Source organism: Dromaius novaehollandiae, chromosome W (assembly GCF_036370855.1).
Source record: "Dromaius novaehollandiae isolate bDroNov1 chromosome W, bDroNov1.hap1, whole genome shotgun sequence".
NCBI lineage: Eukaryota > Metazoa > Chordata > Aves > Casuariiformes > Dromaiidae > Dromaius > Dromaius novaehollandiae.
Window position 1 is genome coordinate 15,048,357 of NC_088130.1, and position 21,300 is coordinate 15,069,656.

Consider the following 21,300-nt stretch of genomic DNA (forward strand, 5'->3'; position numbering starts at 1 on the left):
ATTGTTTGTTTTACCACAGTGCCAGGATCCACAGTGCAGGACCTCTGTACTAGGTGTCATACAAACAAAGTAAAACATAATCCTATCTTCTCTCCTCCCCCCTGCCCTCAAATTTACCATCTTACTTGGTTGTAAGCTGTAAAAGGACTCTGAGATCCACATATAAATGATTTGATTTGTGTTTAAAATATAGCCTACTACCCCACAAGCTAAATAGAAATTTTCTCATCCTGTTGTTTGTGTTTCTCCCCCCCCCAAAAAAAAAAAAAAGTAAAACACTAATTAGTCTGCCAGTGCTGTTTGGATTGTTTTACTTCAATTAAAAAGAAAAATGGCTTTGTGGTTAAGTCGCTCAATGTGGGCTGAAGAGCAGGGTTTCTGTCCTGACTCTATGGCAAACTGACTGTGTGACCTTGGGCAAACCATGTGACACTGTGCCTTAGATTCCCAGGCAGGGGAGCAAAACATGCTTTTCTTTTTATAGCTAGCTCTTCAAGACAGATAGTAAGCTTATGCCTTATGCAGTACAATAGTGTTCTGATTGCAGCTGAAACACTTAAGTGCTACCATAACTATTCTCATAAAAATAGACAGGTGGGACAGTAGGCTGGAGCACATCATTACTTTGGACAACTGTCTTCATCAAGTCCAGAACGTCATTTTTGCTGGGCTAGGTGGATTAGTCCACCTCACCCAGCATCCATTCTACTGTGGTGGTCAGGACTGGTTGCTTCAGACTTCAAAAGACGACCTGTGTTCCTCCTCTTAACGCAGTGTGACTGTGCAAAAGGAGAAGGAAATCCCTCCCTCTACCCAACTCCAGATCAGATCTTTTTCTCTGAAGTGTAGTGATTAGTAGTCCTTTCAAACTTTGTCTTAATGTAGTTACAGATGCTGGTCCCCTTCATACAAATTGTCTCATGCTCCATGAATTTTATGAAGCCATCTGTTTTAATGTGCTTTGATAACTAATCCCATGAGTTATAAAGATATGTTTTGCTAAAAAATAAATTAGAAAAATCTTATCTGTTTTAAGGCACAAGTTGTTTTGTTTTGTTTTTTTCTGAAATTCATGCTAGAGTAAAACAGAATCATGTTACAGATGGGTCTACAGGGTTAACTAGAAGGCTCCAGCAAAAACACATTCATTTTCCTGAAGTGATGGAAAGGCAGAGCAATCTCTAAATAGGCAAAAAAGCTAACCCCAATCTTTTTTCATGTGCCTACTATATCAAGCTGGCTATGCCAGCAAAAGGAAAGCCAGAAGAAAGGGAAGGAAAGCTTAACTTTTATCTACATAACATCTTAGTGTCAATAAAGGGGAAGTCAACTAGCTAGTCTTTTCTTGAATGACTTAAGCTTTGTCCTTGTGTGGATTCTGTCAGTACGCTGGGAGTGATACTTTTTTAGCCCTATGGCAGCTTGTGCTATGGGATGGCAAGAAGAGTTAATCTAAGCCACAAGACAATAAGTTGTAGAGGAGAGCAGTAGGCCACCAGATCTTGCTGTAAACATTCTTCTAATACAGATAACTGCAAAGCAGAACTCTCTCTTCTTGTAGGATAACTTTGTGGCTCACAAAATGGTCCCCTTGATTTTGCTGGCGATTTGGGGGGGAGGTCTGACTTCACTGCTGAGCTGCATAGTGATTGCAGTATTAGTAGGAGACAGTAGAAGAACTTGTGATTGGGTCAGATAGAAGGGTCTGTTCAGAGTTTGCATAACTCTCACAGCAGATACAGCCTTCTCCTGTGGTCCGTGTTAGTGCCCTGCACTCATTTCACAAGCCTTTAAGTATTGGCTGTGGTTGCCAAGAAGATAGGATTGTTATTAGCTGAATGCTAATATTGCGATAGTGCCCCAATGTGTGAAGCAGGGTCATGTATCCTAATGTACCAAGTATAGTACAAATACATAAAATGGTCAAGTTCATGTCCCGATGGACAAATTGCTTCCTGGGGCAGGGAGATTCTACCTCATGTTTCTCTGACAGTGGCAGATGTGCTCAGGAGGGTGTGGTGTTTCAAAAGGAGCACAGAATAGCAATGGGCAAGTGGATATCCAGTCAAGCCTTAGATGCTATAGTAGCCCAGCCAGACAGGCACAGCCAGACATGGCTCTGACTGTAGGGGCAGGCCGTGTCTCTGTGCTGGTTTTGTGCAACACAGGCAGAGTGAGATCTTGGGCTAGGGTTGCAGCTCTTAAAAATGACTGGTTCTGAGTGACAGTAAGGAAAAAATAATCACACCCAGCTGTACACTGCCTGAAACAAATCTCTCTGCTTTCATATAGCAGGGCTAGTCCCAGGAAAGAATGGTGTGACCAGCGAGTATAAAATAGTGACTTGTGTCTGCTTTTACAAAAACTGCTTTAAATTCCTTAAAAGTTTGACTCCTTAGGGGAGTTGTTCTGTCATTTATAATGTTTTCTCCTATTGAAGACGCCACAGTTTAATTAATCTGAAACTTATTATAGAGAATTGACTTGGTGTGACTGGGTGTTTTAGCTTTGGTGAGGAAGCAGGGCCTTTGTTTTAGGGTCATGTGCTCTGGGCCTGCTGCCTCTGGAAAGAGGTGGCTTCTCTCCCAAAGAGCTTAAAATCTGAGTGAAGATGACAGACACAGAAGAGGATGGAAGGATTGTTTATTCTCATTTTCTGGGTGAGGACCTGAGGCACTGAGAGACATTGATTTTCTGTATGTTGATGTAGAGAAGCTGTGTTACACTGGACCCAGATCTCCTGAGTGCCATTCCAGTGCCTCTAGCCACAAGAACATCCTATTTCAGTACTGCTATGATGGTGGTAGTATCCCTGCTGGCAAGGACTTTTCTAAAAGGCCAGTCTTTTTGATGCAAGAACCATTATTTATTCAGCCATGTGTGCAGCATGGAGGCATCCTGTTCTTGGAGTATGATGCAGGCTAAAGTTAAAGGTTTGCAGAACGTTGCACTATAAATCTCTAACCTCACATATCAATTCCATCTATATCTTTTCTGAGTATGGTGGGGTTTTTTTCCCTCTGGATAGTTCATGCCCTTTTGGTTTTGAAAACCAATAAAATTCTCTTTGATGTAATTAACATGATATAGGAAGTAGGGTATAAATCAATCAGTTGTTGCTGGAGGTTGGGCATTACATGTTGGCTGTTAAAAAAAAACAGAAAGCAGAAATGAAGCATAAAGCTGTTGTTCACTGTGTATTTATATTAAAATTGGTGACTCTGCCTCTGTCTAGTCAAAGGCAAAAAAAAAAAAAAAATAATCCATCCCAACAGCATCCTGGAGGTTCCCTGTGTTTATCACCTTTATGAAGTGCGTACCTGTGTTTGCTACGCTCTGTCCAGCAGACCCAAGTCTTCTACTGACCTATTAAAGAAACTTGGCTATCAGGTCTACAGAGGACCCAGACACTTGTGACCATTCAAAGGGGTTTCAGGCATTTCTTTCACAACTAAGGTGGTTATTTGTGGATGAGTAAACCTTATCCACAAACAAACCATCACCTCAAGTAAAACATGCCTGTGGAAGACTCCAGGATCTGGTCTCTTCTCTGTTGCAATCAGTAAGGTGATTCTCTATTCCACTGGTACAGTATTTACTCCAAAACACTGCAAAATGGTTCTCTCAGCTCTTACGAGGGATACCTCAGAGCTAAGGGAGAAGATATTAATTCAGAATAGGATAGAAAATGCGGCTGGTAGATAATCTATCTCAGGAGTTTGGGTCATAGATCTTTTGCCCTTCACATATATTTGCCAGACTTGAGTGTGATCACAGGTCTTACTTTGTCTCCATGGCTCAGTTCCCAGAAGACTAGAGATTGGGCAATACATGTACCCTTGGTTTGAGGAAATGGCTGCTGTAGAGGGCAGGATTACTGATGCTCTGGGCATGTGTGTGTGGAGAGTGACCTGCCTCTCCCAGGACTTTTTCCTGTGGATCTCATCAGGGAAACATGCTTTTCTTGGGATTCAAAGTTAAGCACGTGTCGGGACCATGCAATCCGCAGAGGACAAATACCCTCTTCCCTCTATCTTGAAATGTTATGAATGGTTAGCTCTGTCTAGGTGATACCAACTGTGACCGCAAAGCAGGCAAGAGAGGGTCGGATACCAGCAGAGAGAGACACTCAAGGTTCATAAGGGGTTAAACAGGATTGATTTAATAAAGGACTTGCACTCCAAGCTGCATGGGGAGCCCCGGGAATCGCGCGGAGGGGTTGCCGATGGGAGGCTGCTGGAGGTATGAGTCAGATACCCAGGCAGGACTCGACTCGTTGTTCCTAAGGGCTCCTTAAATCTACTAGAACTATTTCCTTATCTCAGCTGTGCTAACCTTGAGAAACTACTGTCTGGGAAGCGGCTAGACATTGTTGACAAAATGGCATATGCATGCCTGGCCCTGATGGCAATTTGGTCAGTGTGTAGTTTCACACGCTGGGACTGCTACCACGTACTCTGCCAGTCACTGACTCCTCGCCAGATCTTCCGCAGGTGTTCTCACTACACAAACTTTGTGATATGAATGTTTTACTGATGAAGGCTTGTATGCTTTCCCCACCTTTTCAGGTCATTGTGTCTGGCTACCGAATGCAAGTGCAAGATCTCTGCAATGCCTCAATGCTCTCTGAATTTTTTACAATCCAAAACCAGTCAGTGGCTACAGACTATGAAGCCTTCATTTGCACTGTATCAAAGGAAAAACTCCATGCAGCAGAATGGGCCTTCCATTCTAACCTGGACCCTATGAAGCCCCTCCAGGTGAGTCCACAGATCACATCTGCAAGAGGCTATTCAATGAGAGTTGTGGCATTTTCTAGGGTTTGCAATCTAAGGATTCTGATGCAAACTCTAGGGAAGCTCAGAGTGCTCACAAGTACTCATCCCTCTGCTTTTGGAGTTAATTGTTTATTGTCAATAGGAAAGAGGGTCTTGATCCCTGAAGTTCAAACAACTCTGCTTTCTCCTGTCACTCTTGTCCTGTCTGTTACAATGTATTACATGAGGAATCACCTGTGAACATGTCAAGCCTGTAATTTGATTCCTCAAGAGGAGGAAAACATGCTGCATAGTAACAAATGGGCTACTGATTGTTCCTGTATTTTGGTCAGATGTTGCATCTGAGCTGGAATGAGCTCCCAGATGTTACAGAAACATGCTGAGTGCTAGAACCATCATCATCTGCCCTTACTGTAAGGCTCATTGAATGTAGACACTTATAGCCAGTGGCAGGCCACGGCCTTTGACTAGGTCTAATACATACAAAGAAGAGTGAGATTTTAAGGTCCTGTTTGAAAGATCCCTGAAATGAATGGAATTCTTAAGTTTTGGATCAAGAGCTAAATAACTGACCTTCATGAAAATACATTATTTAGGGGGGCTTGAAGAAAATAGTTGGAACAGACTTAGCTGTCTAGCTAGGAAACCTCAGTGATAATAAAACATTTCTACAATATCTGGATAAAATACAAAAAATTGAGGAAGTTAATGCTGGAAATATCAGTATGGAGAAGAAGGGACCACAGAAATCACTTTTTTATCCAGTAAAACAAATGTTCTACTGTCTGCTGTGGAAGAAATAAACATTTCTACTCCGTGAGTTTCCAGATTTGATGAGCCTTTCAGGACAAACTCATGTACCAGTTGCTTGGCTTTGTCCCCAAAGAGGTTGATTATGAAGTACTGGAATCATGTTACTCTTCAGCTCAGTACACAGTAGTCAGTTACTTCTTCACTACAGCTCATTTTCTCTTTTCCATGTGTCCTCTATCTGCATTTTTCTTTCCTGTTGGTAGAGGGAGCTAATCATAAGCATAAAGAGATAAGGTGACAGCACAAAAATTGTCTTTGTAACACAAAATAATCTATTTTGAAAAAAAATGGTCTAAGCTGTTCCTAGTATATTAGTTAAACATATATGCATACGTTTACTTTTAATGATTCAGAAATGTTTGAATTTTGGGAGCTGAATGCAATGAAAGTGGTGAAATGACCAGCCCTCTTCACAGGGGTGAGTTCTATCTGGTAGGCAGACACACAAAACATCAAACTTAGAGCCTCTAAATATCAACCTTATTGGGAGTCAGGTTAGGAGTGATACGGGTACTGGGACCCACAGTGTCGCGGGACGACTGACTATCTTTACAGTCCCGGACTGTGAGGGTTTCGTGTGGCGCGAGGGAGGGGAGGAGGGGAGGAAGGAGATTTACTGTGTGACTCCCCAACTTATTTTAAAGATCTACATTTACTACACAAGTTACAACAGTACAAAGCAACAATTCTTATCCACAGAAACTTAGTTCAACTAGAATACTTATTTTCCAATTCCAATTGATCTTACCCACGCGTTGCCTGAGCAGCCAACGTACACTCAATCCCAGGGAAGTAACTGCGGGAGGGCGTCCCCGTCCCGAGGGGATCCGCAAGTTGGCAGACCCGCTGTCACCCGCAAAGAGCCAAAGACAGCCTCCGGGGCCAACCTATTTATACCCTTCAGGGGAAGGTGGAGGTGGAGTCGCAAGGCCAGTTGCAGTCCCTAGCTCTTGGCTGCTGCAGGGTTCAACTCTCCTCCGTCGTCGTTATGATGATCGCACCCACAGTCATGGGGTGTGTGGGGGGAATAGCCGAACACCCCCAAGGGCAGGCTAGCTGCCTTGCGCACTCTTCAGCACTGGAGAAAGGAGTTTGCGTGACTGCGAATGACTGCTTTACTCTTGCAGTGGTGGTCCCAAGGAGAGATCCCATAGCTCGGGTAGGAAGGAGTTAATTCCAGTCCGCAATGATTAACACTGCCCCAGCAGTGAAAGCAGGTGTTATCTCCCAAGGTCCCGATGAGGAAGAGATAGTCCAGACCCCCATAATTAACACTGCCCCAGCAGTGAGAGGAGGCTTTGTTTCCCAGGGTCCTGGCGCCCAAGCAGGCCTTATCTCAAAGCCTTGACATCCTCCCTTTCAGAGAGTGAAGCACAGGAATGCAAACTGCTTGTAACTGGCATCAGATTGGGGGGGGGGGGGGGGAAGCTGGGAGCATCCCCCCCCCACACAGCTCCACTGTAGGTGATATGAGACCCTCTGCCCTTAGGAAAGTGGTCCCCCCTCTGACACTTTGGAAACATTAGCCTAAAGGTATTCCTGTTCCAGACAGATTCTCTAGAGCTTTCTTCTTTGCTATCTGGTACTTACGGAACTTGCTTTAGATACTGCCAAATTGTCATTAATAAAGCTTGCAGAAAAGCTTGTGAAGTGGTAGAAGTGAGAATATGATACGTGTGTGCTAAGTGCAGTAGTAATATATCTTAGAGCGTGGTGCACAGACAGCAGCCGCCATCGCAAAATGAAAAATTTTTTGGATTCTTTTCAAATGTGGAAAGGAGATAATGTGATTGTAACATTGTTTATTGTCCTTTTCCCTAGACAATGTTCCCTCCAAGTGAATGAAATGCTGTGCTGAGCCTTTGCAGCCCTTGTTTCCATGACATACTGCATGCAAAGTGCTCTATAGCTGGTATTTGCACTGACTTTTTAATACACACCCATGGCAACATAATGCCACACAGGGTAAAAGAGCTGTACAGAACAACTGTGTGTGCACAGTGCAAAGCAAAATTCTCTGTATAGATCCAGTTCCATTGGGAAGTCTAGTTCTAATAGGAAGTGATGAGGAACAATTACTGTTAGCATACTGTTACTGAGGCAGGGCTACAGGGGAGCTGCTAGGGCTCTGTGAGAACAGAAAGCTCTTACTAGATAGCATCCTGCCCCCATGCAGCAGTGTGCTCTGCTTCCCCTTCCTGACCATGTGTAGCACATAGCTTGGTGGCTGAGCCCAGACCAGGGTGATTAATTATATCCTATGGAATAGGAGAGAGAGTCTATAACCCTGACCTGCATGTATGCATATGTGGGTGGAGAGAACTCAACTGTGTGAGTCTCAGGCTGAAAGCATGAAAATGGAAGACAGTATTTTATGAATTAAACCTTCTTCCATTTTGTTCCTGTATGTGTACTTACCAATAGAGATTTCTCCATAGAAATACCCTACAATTCCATAAGATTTTCTTTTCCTTTTTGTTCCCTGCCCATGCTTGCTCTTATCTGTACAGTGCTGATCCCTACCAGATGAGAGGTTCAGATATGCCCATGGGAAGTGAATGGGCTGGTGATCCTGTCTCTCTCAAAAATTTTACCATTAGTATGTTTGTATTGAAAGATAAGAGCTGTACAACCGGCACTTGAAAATACCCATCAGCAGGTGGGACCATTGCATAAATTATAGGCATTTACTGAGAATAGGCCAGAATTTCAGCTAGTACAATTCAGCCTAGGTCTGCTGGGCCCTGCACAGAATCAGTACTACTTTTCTCCTTTAGGAAAGGTTCCACAATTTAGTCTGACAGAAGCAAACAGTGACTGTATCTACACCTGTACTGTTTATTGGTGAAAGAAAACAGCCATAAGCCACTCTAATTGTGCTGCTTGACAAGAACAAGAAGATGGCTTATGATCTCAGCTTCAGAGGAGGGGAGAGGAGAGAAGAGAAGAAAAAGAAAAAAAAAAAGCTGTCGAGTCCTGAAGCACTTCTGAACCTGCTGTGCATTCTACACCATCTTACCAAGGACAAGGGTTTTCCTGAGAATAAGTGCCAAAGGTTGCTCCCTGGTTAAGGCTGCTGTAATACCCAAGTGAAATAAAATCCACTGGCTTTGATGTGGCTAGCCAGAATGAAGAAATTAACTCTAGGATCACTCCCCACACATTTTAAACTTAGTGGCTTTAAAGGCTAAATAGTTCCTTGACCCACAGTAAAATCCTTGGACAAAGAGGGACCATTGTGCTCTTGAACAAAGAAGGCTTTTGACTAAGAGCTTATCAAAGGCATTGTGGGTCAAATCTTTGACATGTACTCTGAAGCTAGTGTGCACCATATCTACTGCAAAGCCTGTAAACCAATGCCAACAAGTTGATTAGCTCAGTGATTAACTTTTTTTTTTTCCTCCTTCTTCTTAATCCCCTTGATGAGCTTGACAGAATGACATGTCAGTAAGTAATGTGTCAATTCAAATGCAGGTACAACAGAAATTTGGAGGCAAGTTCTCAGCTCTGACTGCAACATTCTGTAATTTTTGAGAAGCAGAGAAAAAAGAATGGTAATGCGATTAGGTGGACGCATTTAGGGTGAAAAGGACTTCCAATGTGCAAGGACTATGTAAATTGAACACTAATGGCCTGAATAGTAACACTGGGGTTTTCTGACACTGGGGTGTCTAGGCAGTGGGGAGGTTGCACCTGCAAGATGCTTGTGAAAACAACAGGCCAGCTTCCAGATGCTTGTTCCTGCCTGTGTCCCCATTTGTTGTTCCTTCTGGAAAGCCATGTAGTGAATTGCATCAGGGAACTGATCTGGATTAAAACTGACTAGCTTCATTGCATGGTTGCACAAATACTTGCCCTGGAATAAGAAGGGGATAGTGCCAGACCCACAGACCAGTTGAGGTTGGAAGGGACCTCTGGAGATCATCTAGTCCAAGCCCCCTGCTCAAGCAGGGTCACCTAGAGCACGTTGTCCAGGATCGTGTCCACACAGCTTTCAAGTTTCTCCAGGGAAAGAGACTCTACAATGTCTCTGGACAACCTGTTCCAATGCTCAGTCACCCTCACAGGAAAAAAGTTTTTCCTCATGCTCAGATGGAACTGCCTGTGTTTCAGTTTGTGCCCATTGCCTCTCATCCTATTGCTGGGCACCCCTGAAAAGAGTCTGGCCCCATCTTCTCTACACCCTGCCTTCAGATATTTATACACATTGATAAGATCCCCCCTCAGCCTTCTCTTCTCCAGGCTGAACAGTCCCAGCTCTCTCAGCCTCTCCTCATAGGAGATATGCTCCAGTCCCTTCATCATCTTAGTGGCCTTTTGCTGGACTCACTCCAGGAGCTCCATGTCTCCCCTGTATTGGGGAACCCAGAACTGGACACAGTACTCCAGATGCAGCCTCACCAGGGCTGAGTAACTCTGCCTTCTCTGTATCATTTGTCACCAAGGCCCCTGCCCCATTCAGCCGTGGGCCCACGTTCTCCCTTGTCTTCCTTTTGTAGCCAATGTAGTTAAAGAAGCCCTTCTTGCTGTCCTTGACACCCCTTGCCAGATTCAACTCCAAATGGGCCTTGGCCTTCCTAGTCCCATCCCTGCACACTCTGACAACGTTCCTATAATGCTCCCAGGTTATCTGTCCCTGCTTCCACCTTCTGTAGACTTCCTTCTGTTTGAGTTTTGCCAGGAGCTCCTTGTTCATCCATGCAGGTCTCCTGCCCCCTTTGCTTGACTTCCTGCTCACTGGGATGCACTGCTCTTGAGCTTGGAGGAGGTAATCCTTGACTATTAACCAGCTCTCTTGGACCCCTCTTCCTTCTAGGGCCCTATCCCATGGGATTCTTCCAAGCAGGTCCCTGGAGAGGCCAAAGTCTGCTCTCCTCAAGTCCAGGGTTGTGATCCTACTTTTTGCCCTGCTTCCTCCTCGCAGGATCCTGAACCCCACCATCTCATGGTCACTGCAGCCAAGGCTGCCCCCAGCCTTCACATCTCCAACCATCCCTTCTTTGTTCATCAGTACGAGGTCTAGCAGTGCAGCTCTCCTTGTTGGCTACTCTATCACCTGTGTCAGGAAGTTATCATTGATGCTCTCCAGGAACCTCCTGGATTGCTTGTGCCTTGCTGTGTTGCCCCTCCAGCAGATATCAGGGTGGTTCAAGTCCCCCATGAGAAACAGGGCCTATGATCTTGAGGCTACTTCCAGCTGTCTGTAGAAAGCTTCATCTACTTCTTCCTGATCAAGTGGCCTGCAGCAAACACCTACAACAGTGTCACCCATATTAGTCCATCCTTTAATCCTTACCCATAAGCTCTCAGCCAGACCATCATCCACCATGAAGCAGAGCTCCATACATTCCAGCTGCTCTCTCACATAAAGGGCAACTCCCCCTCCTTGAGCCTGTAGCCATCCATGGCAACATTCCAGTCATGCAAGCTATCCCACCACATCTCTGTAATCACAATGAGATCATAGCCCTGCAACCACACATAGAGCTCCAATTCCTCCTGTTTCTTCCCCATACTGCAGGCATTTGTGTATAGGCACTTCAGAGAGGTATCCAAGCATGCCAATTTCCCAGAAGGGGTGCAAGAGGTTTCCCCATAGTCTTGTAGGTACTTCCTTGCCTGCATACAAATGCTTGAGGTACCCCTATTTGAGCCCTGTTTTACTGATTGCATGGTCAAGACACTTGTGCCCCATTTAGTGAGGTGGATCCCATCTCACCCAATCAGTTGGGAATCTTCAAACAGGGTCCCATGGTCATAGAAACCAAAATCCTACTGCCAACACCAGCTGCACAGCCAGTTGTTAACTTGCAGTATCCATCTACTCCTCCTCCCATCCTTCCCCCTCACTGACAGGATTGAGGAGAAAACCTGGGCTCCCAGACCCCTGACCATTTGATACTTTTCAAGTTGTCCTTGGCAGTATCATTGGTGTCCATGTGAAAGAGCAGCAGGGGATAGTAGTCGGAAGGGTGGACAAGCCTCAGCAGTCTTTCCTTGACATCTCAGATCTGAGCCCCCAGCAGGCAGAAAACCTCTCTACACAAGTGGTCAGGTCAGCAGAAGGGTGCCTCTGTCCCCTGCAGCAGGGAGTTACCCACTACAATCACTCTCCGCTTCTTCCAGGTGTTCCCGCATGGCACAGGGTGTCAGCTCCGTTGCTTCACTTGAAGCCATGCCCAGCTCTTCCTCAGCTTGGGGGGCACTGAACCTGTTCATCACCTGCAAGGTTTCAGGAGAAGTAAGAGCCTTACTCTTCATACAAGAAGTGACCAGTTGCCAGCCTTCCTCTTCTACAGAGTTATGACTAACTGTTTGACACAGCACAGAGCCCACCTGCCTCTCCACTGCTGTGGGGGGTTGAGACTCTTGAAGCTGTAGGGTCTCTGAGAATATCCTATCTCTTACTCATCTTCTTGGATGTTATGCAGCCTGCTTACCTCCTCCCATAACTTCTTTATCTGGTGACACAACTCATCAACAACAGCACGTATTCTCCAGAAAAGATGAATCTCAGCCCCAGCCTCATGGAGAGACCCCAGGCACTCTCTGCAGCCCAAGGCCTGCAGAGCTGCAGCTGCTGTCAGAAGGTCTGTCTGGGTGGAAGTCTCCAACACAGCAGATGCAGCAACTCCAACAGCTGCTAGAGAATGCACTCTGCAGCATATCATAACCATATTGAGGAAGTGTACAATATTATGACTAGAGAGGAGGGCCCCTTCTTTACATTCTTCTGCACAAACTACTGTATCTGTTCACTACCTCTAGGAGGTACACTCTAGGCCTGGCTCTTATATAGCCTCTCCCTAGCACTGACTAATAGGGTGCTTGATCCACCCTAATCAAGGGTCAGCTGGAACAAAGGTCCCCACTCTCTCTGATGGGGGCAACCAACAAAGCTCGTTAGCAGCAGCTACACACAGTTACACCTAGCTAGAGCTTCCCAGGAGAAGTTAAGGCCTCTTGTAGCTGTCCTTGCCTAGCTCTCTTACCTGTCTGCAGTAAGCACCCTCTCATTCCTCAGATGGTCCCTAGAAAGCCCCCACAACTTCCAACAAGGTTCTCAGAGGGTCTAAGCAGAGGGCAGACACTGGTGCATAAACTGCTGCATCTGTTCACTGCCTCTGTTAGCTGCGCTCAATTAGAATGTTTCCAAAAGTCACATTTCCTTTTCCAGGACCCAAGCATGTATCTGCATCTTAATCCATCCTCTAGAGCCTTTTGGGCTGCCAATGATAAGAACTGCCCTGGATGGTGTAGAATGCTTTGCACAGACCACTTGAGGGCACAGCTGTCACTCATGTTTGCCTTGCATCAGGTGCAGTGAGATTAAGGTGAGCCAGGAGGAGCTGATTTAAGAAAGACAAAGAAGGGAACAGAGCCTTCCATCCCTATGTCCACAAATTTCTTTTTCAGCTTTCTCTCAATGTCAAGACAGCTGTTGTCCCATGGAAGAGCCATATAGCTTGGAGAGGGTTATGGGGACCCCTCATTAGCAAGAGCAATGGTAGTAAGGCAGAGGTGTACTGTCAGGCTTGTGTTGTGATGAGTGGATGGATGGGGGGGCTCATACATCATAAAATCACCTGGCTGTGAGACAACTTTTCCTTCTGCAGGCCTCCCTGATTTTAATACTGAGCACAAGGAGGTAAATGATAGAGAGAACTCAACTCAGTCCTGGGGGATTTTCTCTCTGTCACAGTCCCTTCTGGTGGTGTGGGTCTCTAATGAGCTGTATGTATGTTGTAGCTTGTGTACTATAGCAGCCCTCAAAGGAGTGTGGGGGAGCACATGATAATTCAGTTGTTTTTATCCCTTCATAATATGGATAGCACTTTGTTAGTGTGAACTAAACACTGAATAATGCATGCATTCAACTTGAAAAATGGATTTTGAAAGGGTTTTTTTTGATGTGAGTATATGTTGCAATTGAACTTCTGGCTTTCTTTGCCCTTTTGAGTGTTTTTTGGATCAAGGATGATTGTATCACACTTTCCAGCAGCTGTACTTTGGGATTTCCCACTCTTGGGGAAACAAAAGGAGAAATTTAAAGCATGTAATTTTTCTGCTAAGTTGTAACTACTCAAAGTCACCTGGTGAAGTGGTCTTATTTATCAGAAGCAACTAGCTGGTATATTGTAGGGAGTGGCTGAATTCTGTCATGACCTCCTCACATGCTAAACACAGATGTGTTCTACTGTATGTTAAAGAAATTGTGATTCAGACCAAGTTGTCCATCCTTATCCTTTCTGTTAGGAGTTGACAGGTGTCCTGGCTCAGGGCTTGTCTTGACTGCACAGTTGATTCTAGTTAGCTCAAGTATTTGCCTCTATCTTGAGTCCTGTAGCATACACAGAGAATGCACTCAGTGCAATGCATGACTCGGAGTAATATGAAGTTGGCTGCTATGAAAGACAGGTCTAGGTGAAAGCATAACTTTTTGGCCACTAACATAATTGTATAGGGCATCTGTATTCTAATCCTGCTCAAACTTAAATGTGTTCCCACTGTCTGTCTAGAAAAGACAGGTGATGTTTTCCAGCACTTCATTGAAAAATAAATCTTTGCACTGCAGTAAGGAGCACAATGACCTTTTGCATATGCTCTCACAATGGAGCTACTCTTTACTTGAGGTAGGCCAAATCAAGAGGGTTCTTCTGAACATAATGAACTTAAGTCTTTGCAGCAGCACTAGCTCATCTTCCAGGAAAGATCATGACTCATTTGTCTGTATGAAGAAGACTGGCCAGTAGTGAATCTGACTTTCTACTTGTCTCAGGAAATGTAACTTGTGAGAAGCTGCATGGATGGGTTGTAGGATGTAAAGGGTAGTGTTAAATGTGGAGCAAAACTCCTTCCTTAGCGTAGCTTTATCGTGTATTCTGGTAACAAATAAACTTGGAGTGCTGTGACTTTGTAAGGGAAAAAAAGTCTAGTGGGGAGGAATACCTGGGTTCTGCTCCCATCTCTGGGCCAGTTACATAATTTTCTTTCATCTTGTAACAACTTCCATATTAGGTCAGACCAAAGACCCATTTAGCTCAGTACCCTCTTGAGTACCACTCTGACAGTGGCTAATAATGGATGCCCATGGAAGAATGCGAGAATAGGGAAAGTATATAGTAATACTTCCTCAGCATACTTTCCTGGTCTTCAGCAGCTTGCAACTCAGACTTCCTGAGATATTAGTGGGGTCTTTGCGTTTAATATTTCCTGCTTTAAAAAAAAATAAAAAATGCTCATGAATTTTTCTAGTTGATTTTTAATCCACATTAATATTTGGTACCTTCAGTATTGCATTTTATCTACTGCATATTGTAGATGAGTTTCACACTTTGACTGTGAGTTGTGCATGATGTAGCTCCTTTGGTTTATTTTAAACTGATCATCTCATGGGAAACCCTCTAGTTCATGTTTTGAGGCAGAATAAATAGTCATCCCCTATTCACATTCTCCATACCACTTGTAATTCTATGGGCCTCTGTCATATCCTCTGTTTGTCATCACTGGTCCCATCAGAAGAATTCTAGTCCATCTTCCTTCAGAAGCCATTCATATCTTAGATCATACTTATAGCCTTTTTCTGTACCTAGCCTACCTAATTCTACTGTGTTTTCTCCAAGATGGACAATCCCGAATTGTACACAGTGCTTGAGATGGTGAACAGTGGATTTATACTGATGTTAATCTGACTTTTCATTATAATTCCAAGATCTCTTTTCTTTTTCCCAAAAAGGTGTGTGTAAAGGTGTCTGAACCTTAAAGACTGTGTTTAGAAGTCCACAGAGGTCGTTGGAGGCCTACTTGAATTTGTCAGCTGGCTTTGGAGCAGGTGCTCACTGAATGCTCAAAAGTTAGCTGTGTATAAACACTCTGGCAGATCAGTGGAATAGTGCCCATTTACACCAGCTGATGTTCTGACCAGCTGTTATCACACTCCAGTGAATCAACTAGAACATGCGAAAGCCTCCAGACTTCTCTTCCAGAAATTACCCCTAGGAAAGATGTATGCTAAAAATGGGGGTCTATAATGGAAGTGTCATCTTGGCCATTTCTCTGTGCGTTACAATGCTGTAACTTTAACATGCCTTCAAATAACCTTTAAATGCTATTGCATATAGCTACTGATGTGAAATTTTAGGAAATGATTTTAATCCTGATTCCTTTGAAAGAGGGATTCTGTCAAACTTGTTAGTCTAAAGATTCTTGACACTTCTCTTGCATGAAATGTCTTCTGGTTTGTGCCTTGCAGTGACTTTCAGGTTTCTTTTCTCTCTTGTTGCAGACACGAGTCTCTTTCAATTCCTCCTTGTGGGTTCTGTCAGAAACCATAGAGACTTTAACAGAGAGCCTTGGGAAGCTTGTTAAAGAGGTAAGCAATTCCTTCCTGTCAAAAGAATGGATGTCTGCAATTACTGTCCTAGCCTGTAACTGAGTTCAAGAAGCACTAGTCTACTTGGTGCAAATCAGAAAAAGCCAAATCCCCTGCTGGCCTTCAGACTTCCTCCTCTCTTACTTATCCTCCCTGTGTGGATAGAGATAGCTCCTACTTTGCAGCCCCTTGGTGCCCAGAACTTCCATCAATACTTTGCAGCCCCTTGGTGCCCAGAACTTCCATCAACAAACACCAAGAATCTTGAGATGTGTAGCTAATGGTTGGATCCTTGAGGGAGGAGCAAGAATTCAGTTCTTTTCTGTGAGGTTCACTTTCTCAGTAGTGGCACAACAGTTGCCTTGCAGAATATCTGCTGGCTAGCAGTGCCTTACAAACTGTATGTGACAGTTTGTCTGCTTTGTAATTTTTGTACCCAGTTGCCAAACATGTCAGGGGTGTTATTTAGTTGTAGCTACTGGTCTCCGAGAATGGTGAGGACTTGTGTGTGGAAGATGTTGTAAATTATTAGTTACAGGCTCTGATCATTCACTGTTTGCTTTTTTAATCTTTGGATAACAAGCTTTTGGGGGGAGAGATTGTTTTTAGTCTTTATATTGCACCCAACACAATGGCATCCTGACCCTGGTTAAGGAAAGCTCTGCTAGAACATAAACAATGTTAGCAATTTGCACAGCAAAGTGACATTATAGAGCCTGTGAATATCTGTTTTTGCAGGTGAAATGGTAGATAAAAATAAGCCTTGCATGCCTAGCATTAGTCAGAACCCCAAATCCATTATTTTTAGAGCCAGAAAACTTATCTTCCTTGTTTCTTGTCTGGCTCTGACTTTGAAGTGAAGAGCTGCCACTAGGTGAAAACATTTTCTCCCTCTTGCAGGAATCATAATTCCTCCTCCCCCCCCCCTTTGTTAGTCTTCTGTCTGGGTCAGAGCAAGAAAGCCTTAGAGCCATGAACAGCAGTAACCTCTGAGAGCATGCAGAAGAGGGGGTCACTTCAGGTTAGCACTTGCTTCACTCCCATGGAGGGGCAGGTGCTGGGAACCAGCACAATGCCAGCCAACAATTCCTGGCACGCATCCCTTGCTGAATCCCAGAACCTGCATCTGAGTCACATTTACAGGGAAATTAAGATGATTCCAAAATTAGCTTCAGTTAAGACCATGGCAGAGCTCTTGCTGTTAGCAGAGAGGCTGTCCTTAAGAGTTTGTTTACAGCTGTTTCCTGTTGCATTACTCAGGCTTGCTTTTTTTGTCTGGGATAAAAATAATCAAAACCATGTGATGTTTAGTTCACTGATGTGGCTGAAAACATCCCTGAGTAATTTGCCTTTTACTTGGCAGCTATTTGGGGTAGGAGTACCTCTTTTTATGCCCCACTGCTGGGCAAAGGCAACTTCTTTTTTTCTTTGTACAGCATGAGCTGCTCTAGAGGGCTTAAAAATTACTCCTTATCATCTGGCAGGCTGACTTCTGTGCACAAAGGAGGGACTCATTCCCTTGTTTCACAGGGCAGCAGCTTGAGGGTCTGGAGAGAACTATTGTTTATACCAAGTCTTAGAAGCCTTTCCAGCAAGGAATTTTAATTAGAGAAGGGTTTGAACAAAATCTTTGGCTCTGAGTATGGGAAATGACCAGATCTGTGTCCTTGGGCTCTCTAAATCAACCTAGGAGGGTAGATTAAACCCTGAAAGTGAGGGCAACTGTTAAGAAACCCTTAGTGAGACAGGTCTGACTTATGGGAGAAGAAATAGTCCTGTCTCATACCTTCAAAGGTATGAGATACTTCTTTCCAGTGGTTTGAACAGTGAGCTCTGCACATCTCCTGTTACTTGTAAATTCACTTGTTTCAAAGATGAAACAAAGACATTTTCTCAAATTGTTTTTTAAAATTATATGTAACCAATATATTTATGCTAATACAAGCCCACTGCAAGGTAGCTACACTTGATACACTTGTGGGAATAGCTGCCTTTTTTATGGGTATCATTTTAGTTCATTGTACTATAGGTAAAGTAGCTGACTTTCTGCTAGGGAAAAGGCCTTTGAATTAGACAATCTAACTGACCATCACTCTTGAGAGTGTGCACCTTGTCCTTTTGGTTTAAGAGTTGTCCAACCCAAAATTCGAGTGAGCCACGTTGCAACTAACAAAAGCTGATCTCTAACACTATTTCCTTCACATCCCATGATGTCAGTGTCCTGTTGGCCACACTTGAACCTTGTTGTGCCAAATTGAGTGGCACCATGATGTGGACAAAAACAGCAGCGAGTAGTGAGGAAATGAAAGTATGCCTAAGCAGTAACTTTAGGCATATAAGTACTGAATCCCCAAGTTTTAGCTGTTCTTGCAACTGTCTTCCATTGTATCAATGTGGCATGTGTTTTTAGGCAGCTAAAAATAGAGACTCCTTGCATATGTGACAGAGTGACATGACACAAAGTAGCTCTTGTTTAGCATTGTTGGAATTTTTGCCCAGATGTTGGCACGTCTAAAACATCCTTTGTGTTTATTTGTAGAACTGTGGGTCAGATTTGTCCCTAGTGTAAGGCCAGTGACTTTGGCTGAGTGCTTACCTTGTGTGAATTTCAATTTAATAGTTCCAGGGCACTGTCACCTTCTGGGTTGTTGCTGGCTGGTTTTGCCAACTGTCCTAGAGTTCTATTACCTGCAATTTATTTAAATAAAGGTGACAAAAGCAAGACATACAATGAGCAAAACTGGAAGCTGGGCTCTGGCTGACTCTGTGCCATTGTCTCTGAAAACAGAGCAGTTGGGCCATCGCATCTAAAGTTGTTTCTGAGATGCTTCTGATAAACAGTTACAATCAGTATCTCAGCAGCCCTCCTTGCTCTTAATAGAGCTCGTTGTTGTTCTGGGCAGCACAGCAAGAATGTCCCAATTAATGTTGCTTGATACTTTAATGATCAGTAGCAGTCAAGAAAGCAGATCAAATGCTAGAAAAGATTTAGAAAAGAATGTTACTGTGGCACAGTATATATCTATGGTTTGCCCTCCTGTTCAACAGGGAGTACAGAACTGGTCCCCTTGTCTCAAAAAGGGTATAGTAGAACTGGAAAAAGTTCAGAGAAGGACAGTGAGAACATTTGGAAGTCTGGAATGACTTCCATACAGGGAGCAACTGAATAGGCTGACTTGTCAGCCTGGAAAGGCGATGAGTTGGGGATATGAGAGAGGTCTGTAGATTCATGAGTGTTCCAAAGAGGGATAGGGATTGGCTCTTCCCATGCAAGAATTAGGGCATCAAATGAATCTAACTAGCCAGGTTAAAGAAAAGAGGTGGTTCTTCCTAATGAATAGACCTGTGGATCTTCTTGCTATGGAATGTGGTGGATGGTAAATATTCGCAGGTGTTCAAAACACTAAAAGTTTACTGTGCAAGAAATACATTATGGATTAGTAAATAGATAGAAACCACATTTAGCTTAGGAAGTTCCCTGAACTGAAAATAATTGTAGGCTGGAAGATTACTTGGGGGAAGTAGCCTACGTTCTTGCTCTTGCCTTAGTGTTTCGTAGACATCTACTTACTGCCACTGTCAGAGAGGATACTGAGCTAAACAGACTTTTGGTCTGACCCAGTATGGACACTCCTATATTCTTATGCTTCCAGCCAGGCAGTCTGAGAATAATGGTTGAAGTTCTGTAGTGTAGTAGATCGTAAACCAATGCCCATGGAAATGCATTGTTTTTCCCATGTGGAGAATCTGGCCCTGCCTCTAAGTGCAAACGTATTAGTGGCTCAGACCTTCCCAGCAAGTCTTGAGTGTTGCATCTCTGTGCCTAGTGTTAGGCAAGATGAGCAGGAGAAGGTTCCTTGTTACATCTGGCTGCATGCACTGTGGAATAGAAAGACTCCTGTTGTGACCAGGCCCTTGGCTGCAGCTGGGCTTGTTTTCAAGGGTTTTCTGAGACTGCTATTGATGAAGGGGCAGGGAGGAGCTGGGACAGGGACAGTGATAGTGATATTGACCTAGAAGGTCAAATTTTCTGCCTGGTATAAATCAGCAGATTCTGTGGCATTGTGCCAATTTACACCAGCAGAGCACTGAGGCCTGCAGTTCAGCAAGGCTCAGTGTTGTAAAGTCGCATCTGATTAGCTTGACTCATTATTTCCTTACTCTTTTTTTTCCTTGTTGCTCCACCCCAGAATGAAGGGATTCTGTTGGAATGTGAACTGTTGTGCAACAAGAAGTGGCTTCCACATGGGAGGGGATGGCAGGGAGGGTAGGACCCTTTCAGGAAATTAAAGGTGAAGACTCAGAATAAAAAGCTTGACAAGGGCACAGTGGTTCTTGTGCATGCACAAAACACTCTTCTCTACAATTCCCCACTGTTGTGGGGAGAAATGTGCTTTCCCTAGTCTCTCATGTTGCATTCAGTGAGATCCTTAGCTATTCAAAAAATAGATGTGTGATTCAGAGGAGAATGGCAAGACCTTTTTCCTTCATCCCCTGCTCCTGTCCCCATTCTTTCCCCACTTCCCCCTGCAGTTCCTGAGCATGAAGAGCTGGAGTGACATGAGGCAAGAGGTGATGTTCCTGACCAATGTGAATGCCTCAAGCTCCTCTACACAGATTTACCAGGCTGTGTCACGCATTGTGTGTGGCCATCCTGAAGGTGGAGGGCTCAAAATCAAGTCCCTCAACTGGTATGAGGACAATAACTACAAAGCGCTCTTCAGAGACAACAGCACTGAAGATGACATAACCAACTTCTACGATAACTCCACAAGTAAGTGGAATCCTGTCATGGCTTAAGATCCCTGAGTCCCTGGGAAGCAGCATACTTTGTTATTTTAAAAGCCTGCCTGAACACCTAAATACTGTCTCCTGCATGTGCCTTTAAGGCCAACAGGGATATTGGCACACAAGGGGTTCCCAAGCACCTTGTGTAGAGTGCCCTGTGGGCTGTTCTATGGTCATCTTGCAAGGGGAAAGGGAGAACAGTGGCCTGGAGCCTTTGGAAATCTGGCCTTATCAGCACAAATTCTACTTGTGCCATGCACTGGATTGTGAGCTGTGTGGAATCAGCAATGTGGTTCTTCACTATGGAGGTGCTCCTTGCACTCTGCAGACTGTGGGCTTAGAGGCATGTAATGAAAAGGGCTTCTAATGGAGCTTAGCAGTTGAGGAGGGTGGGGTTTTTGTTTGTTTGTTTGGGGGGGGTGTCTGATTTGTTGTTGTTATTTTGGTTTTTATCTATGAGGTCAGACCAGGTTGCTCAGAGCTTTCTCCAGTCAGGTCTTGAAACCCTCCATGGATGGAGACTGCACAACCTCTCTGGGCAACCTCTTC

The 21,300-nt window shown here is 44.2% G+C and overlaps 1 protein-coding gene across 1 annotated transcript in view; it reads left to right on the forward strand.

The window, feature by feature from the left end:
* LOC135324472 (phospholipid-transporting ATPase ABCA1-like) overlaps positions 1-21,300 on the forward strand; it is an 86,918-nt gene that overhangs the window by 28,435 nt on the left and 37,183 nt on the right. Inside the window, exons 9-11 of the mRNA XM_064500966.1 lie at positions 4,569-4,760; positions 15,877-15,963; positions 20,497-20,737. Coding sequence (XP_064357036.1) covers positions 4,569-4,760; positions 15,877-15,963; positions 20,497-20,737 — 520 coding nt within the window. The remainder of the gene's footprint in view (positions 1-4,568; positions 4,761-15,876; positions 15,964-20,496; positions 20,738-21,300) is intronic.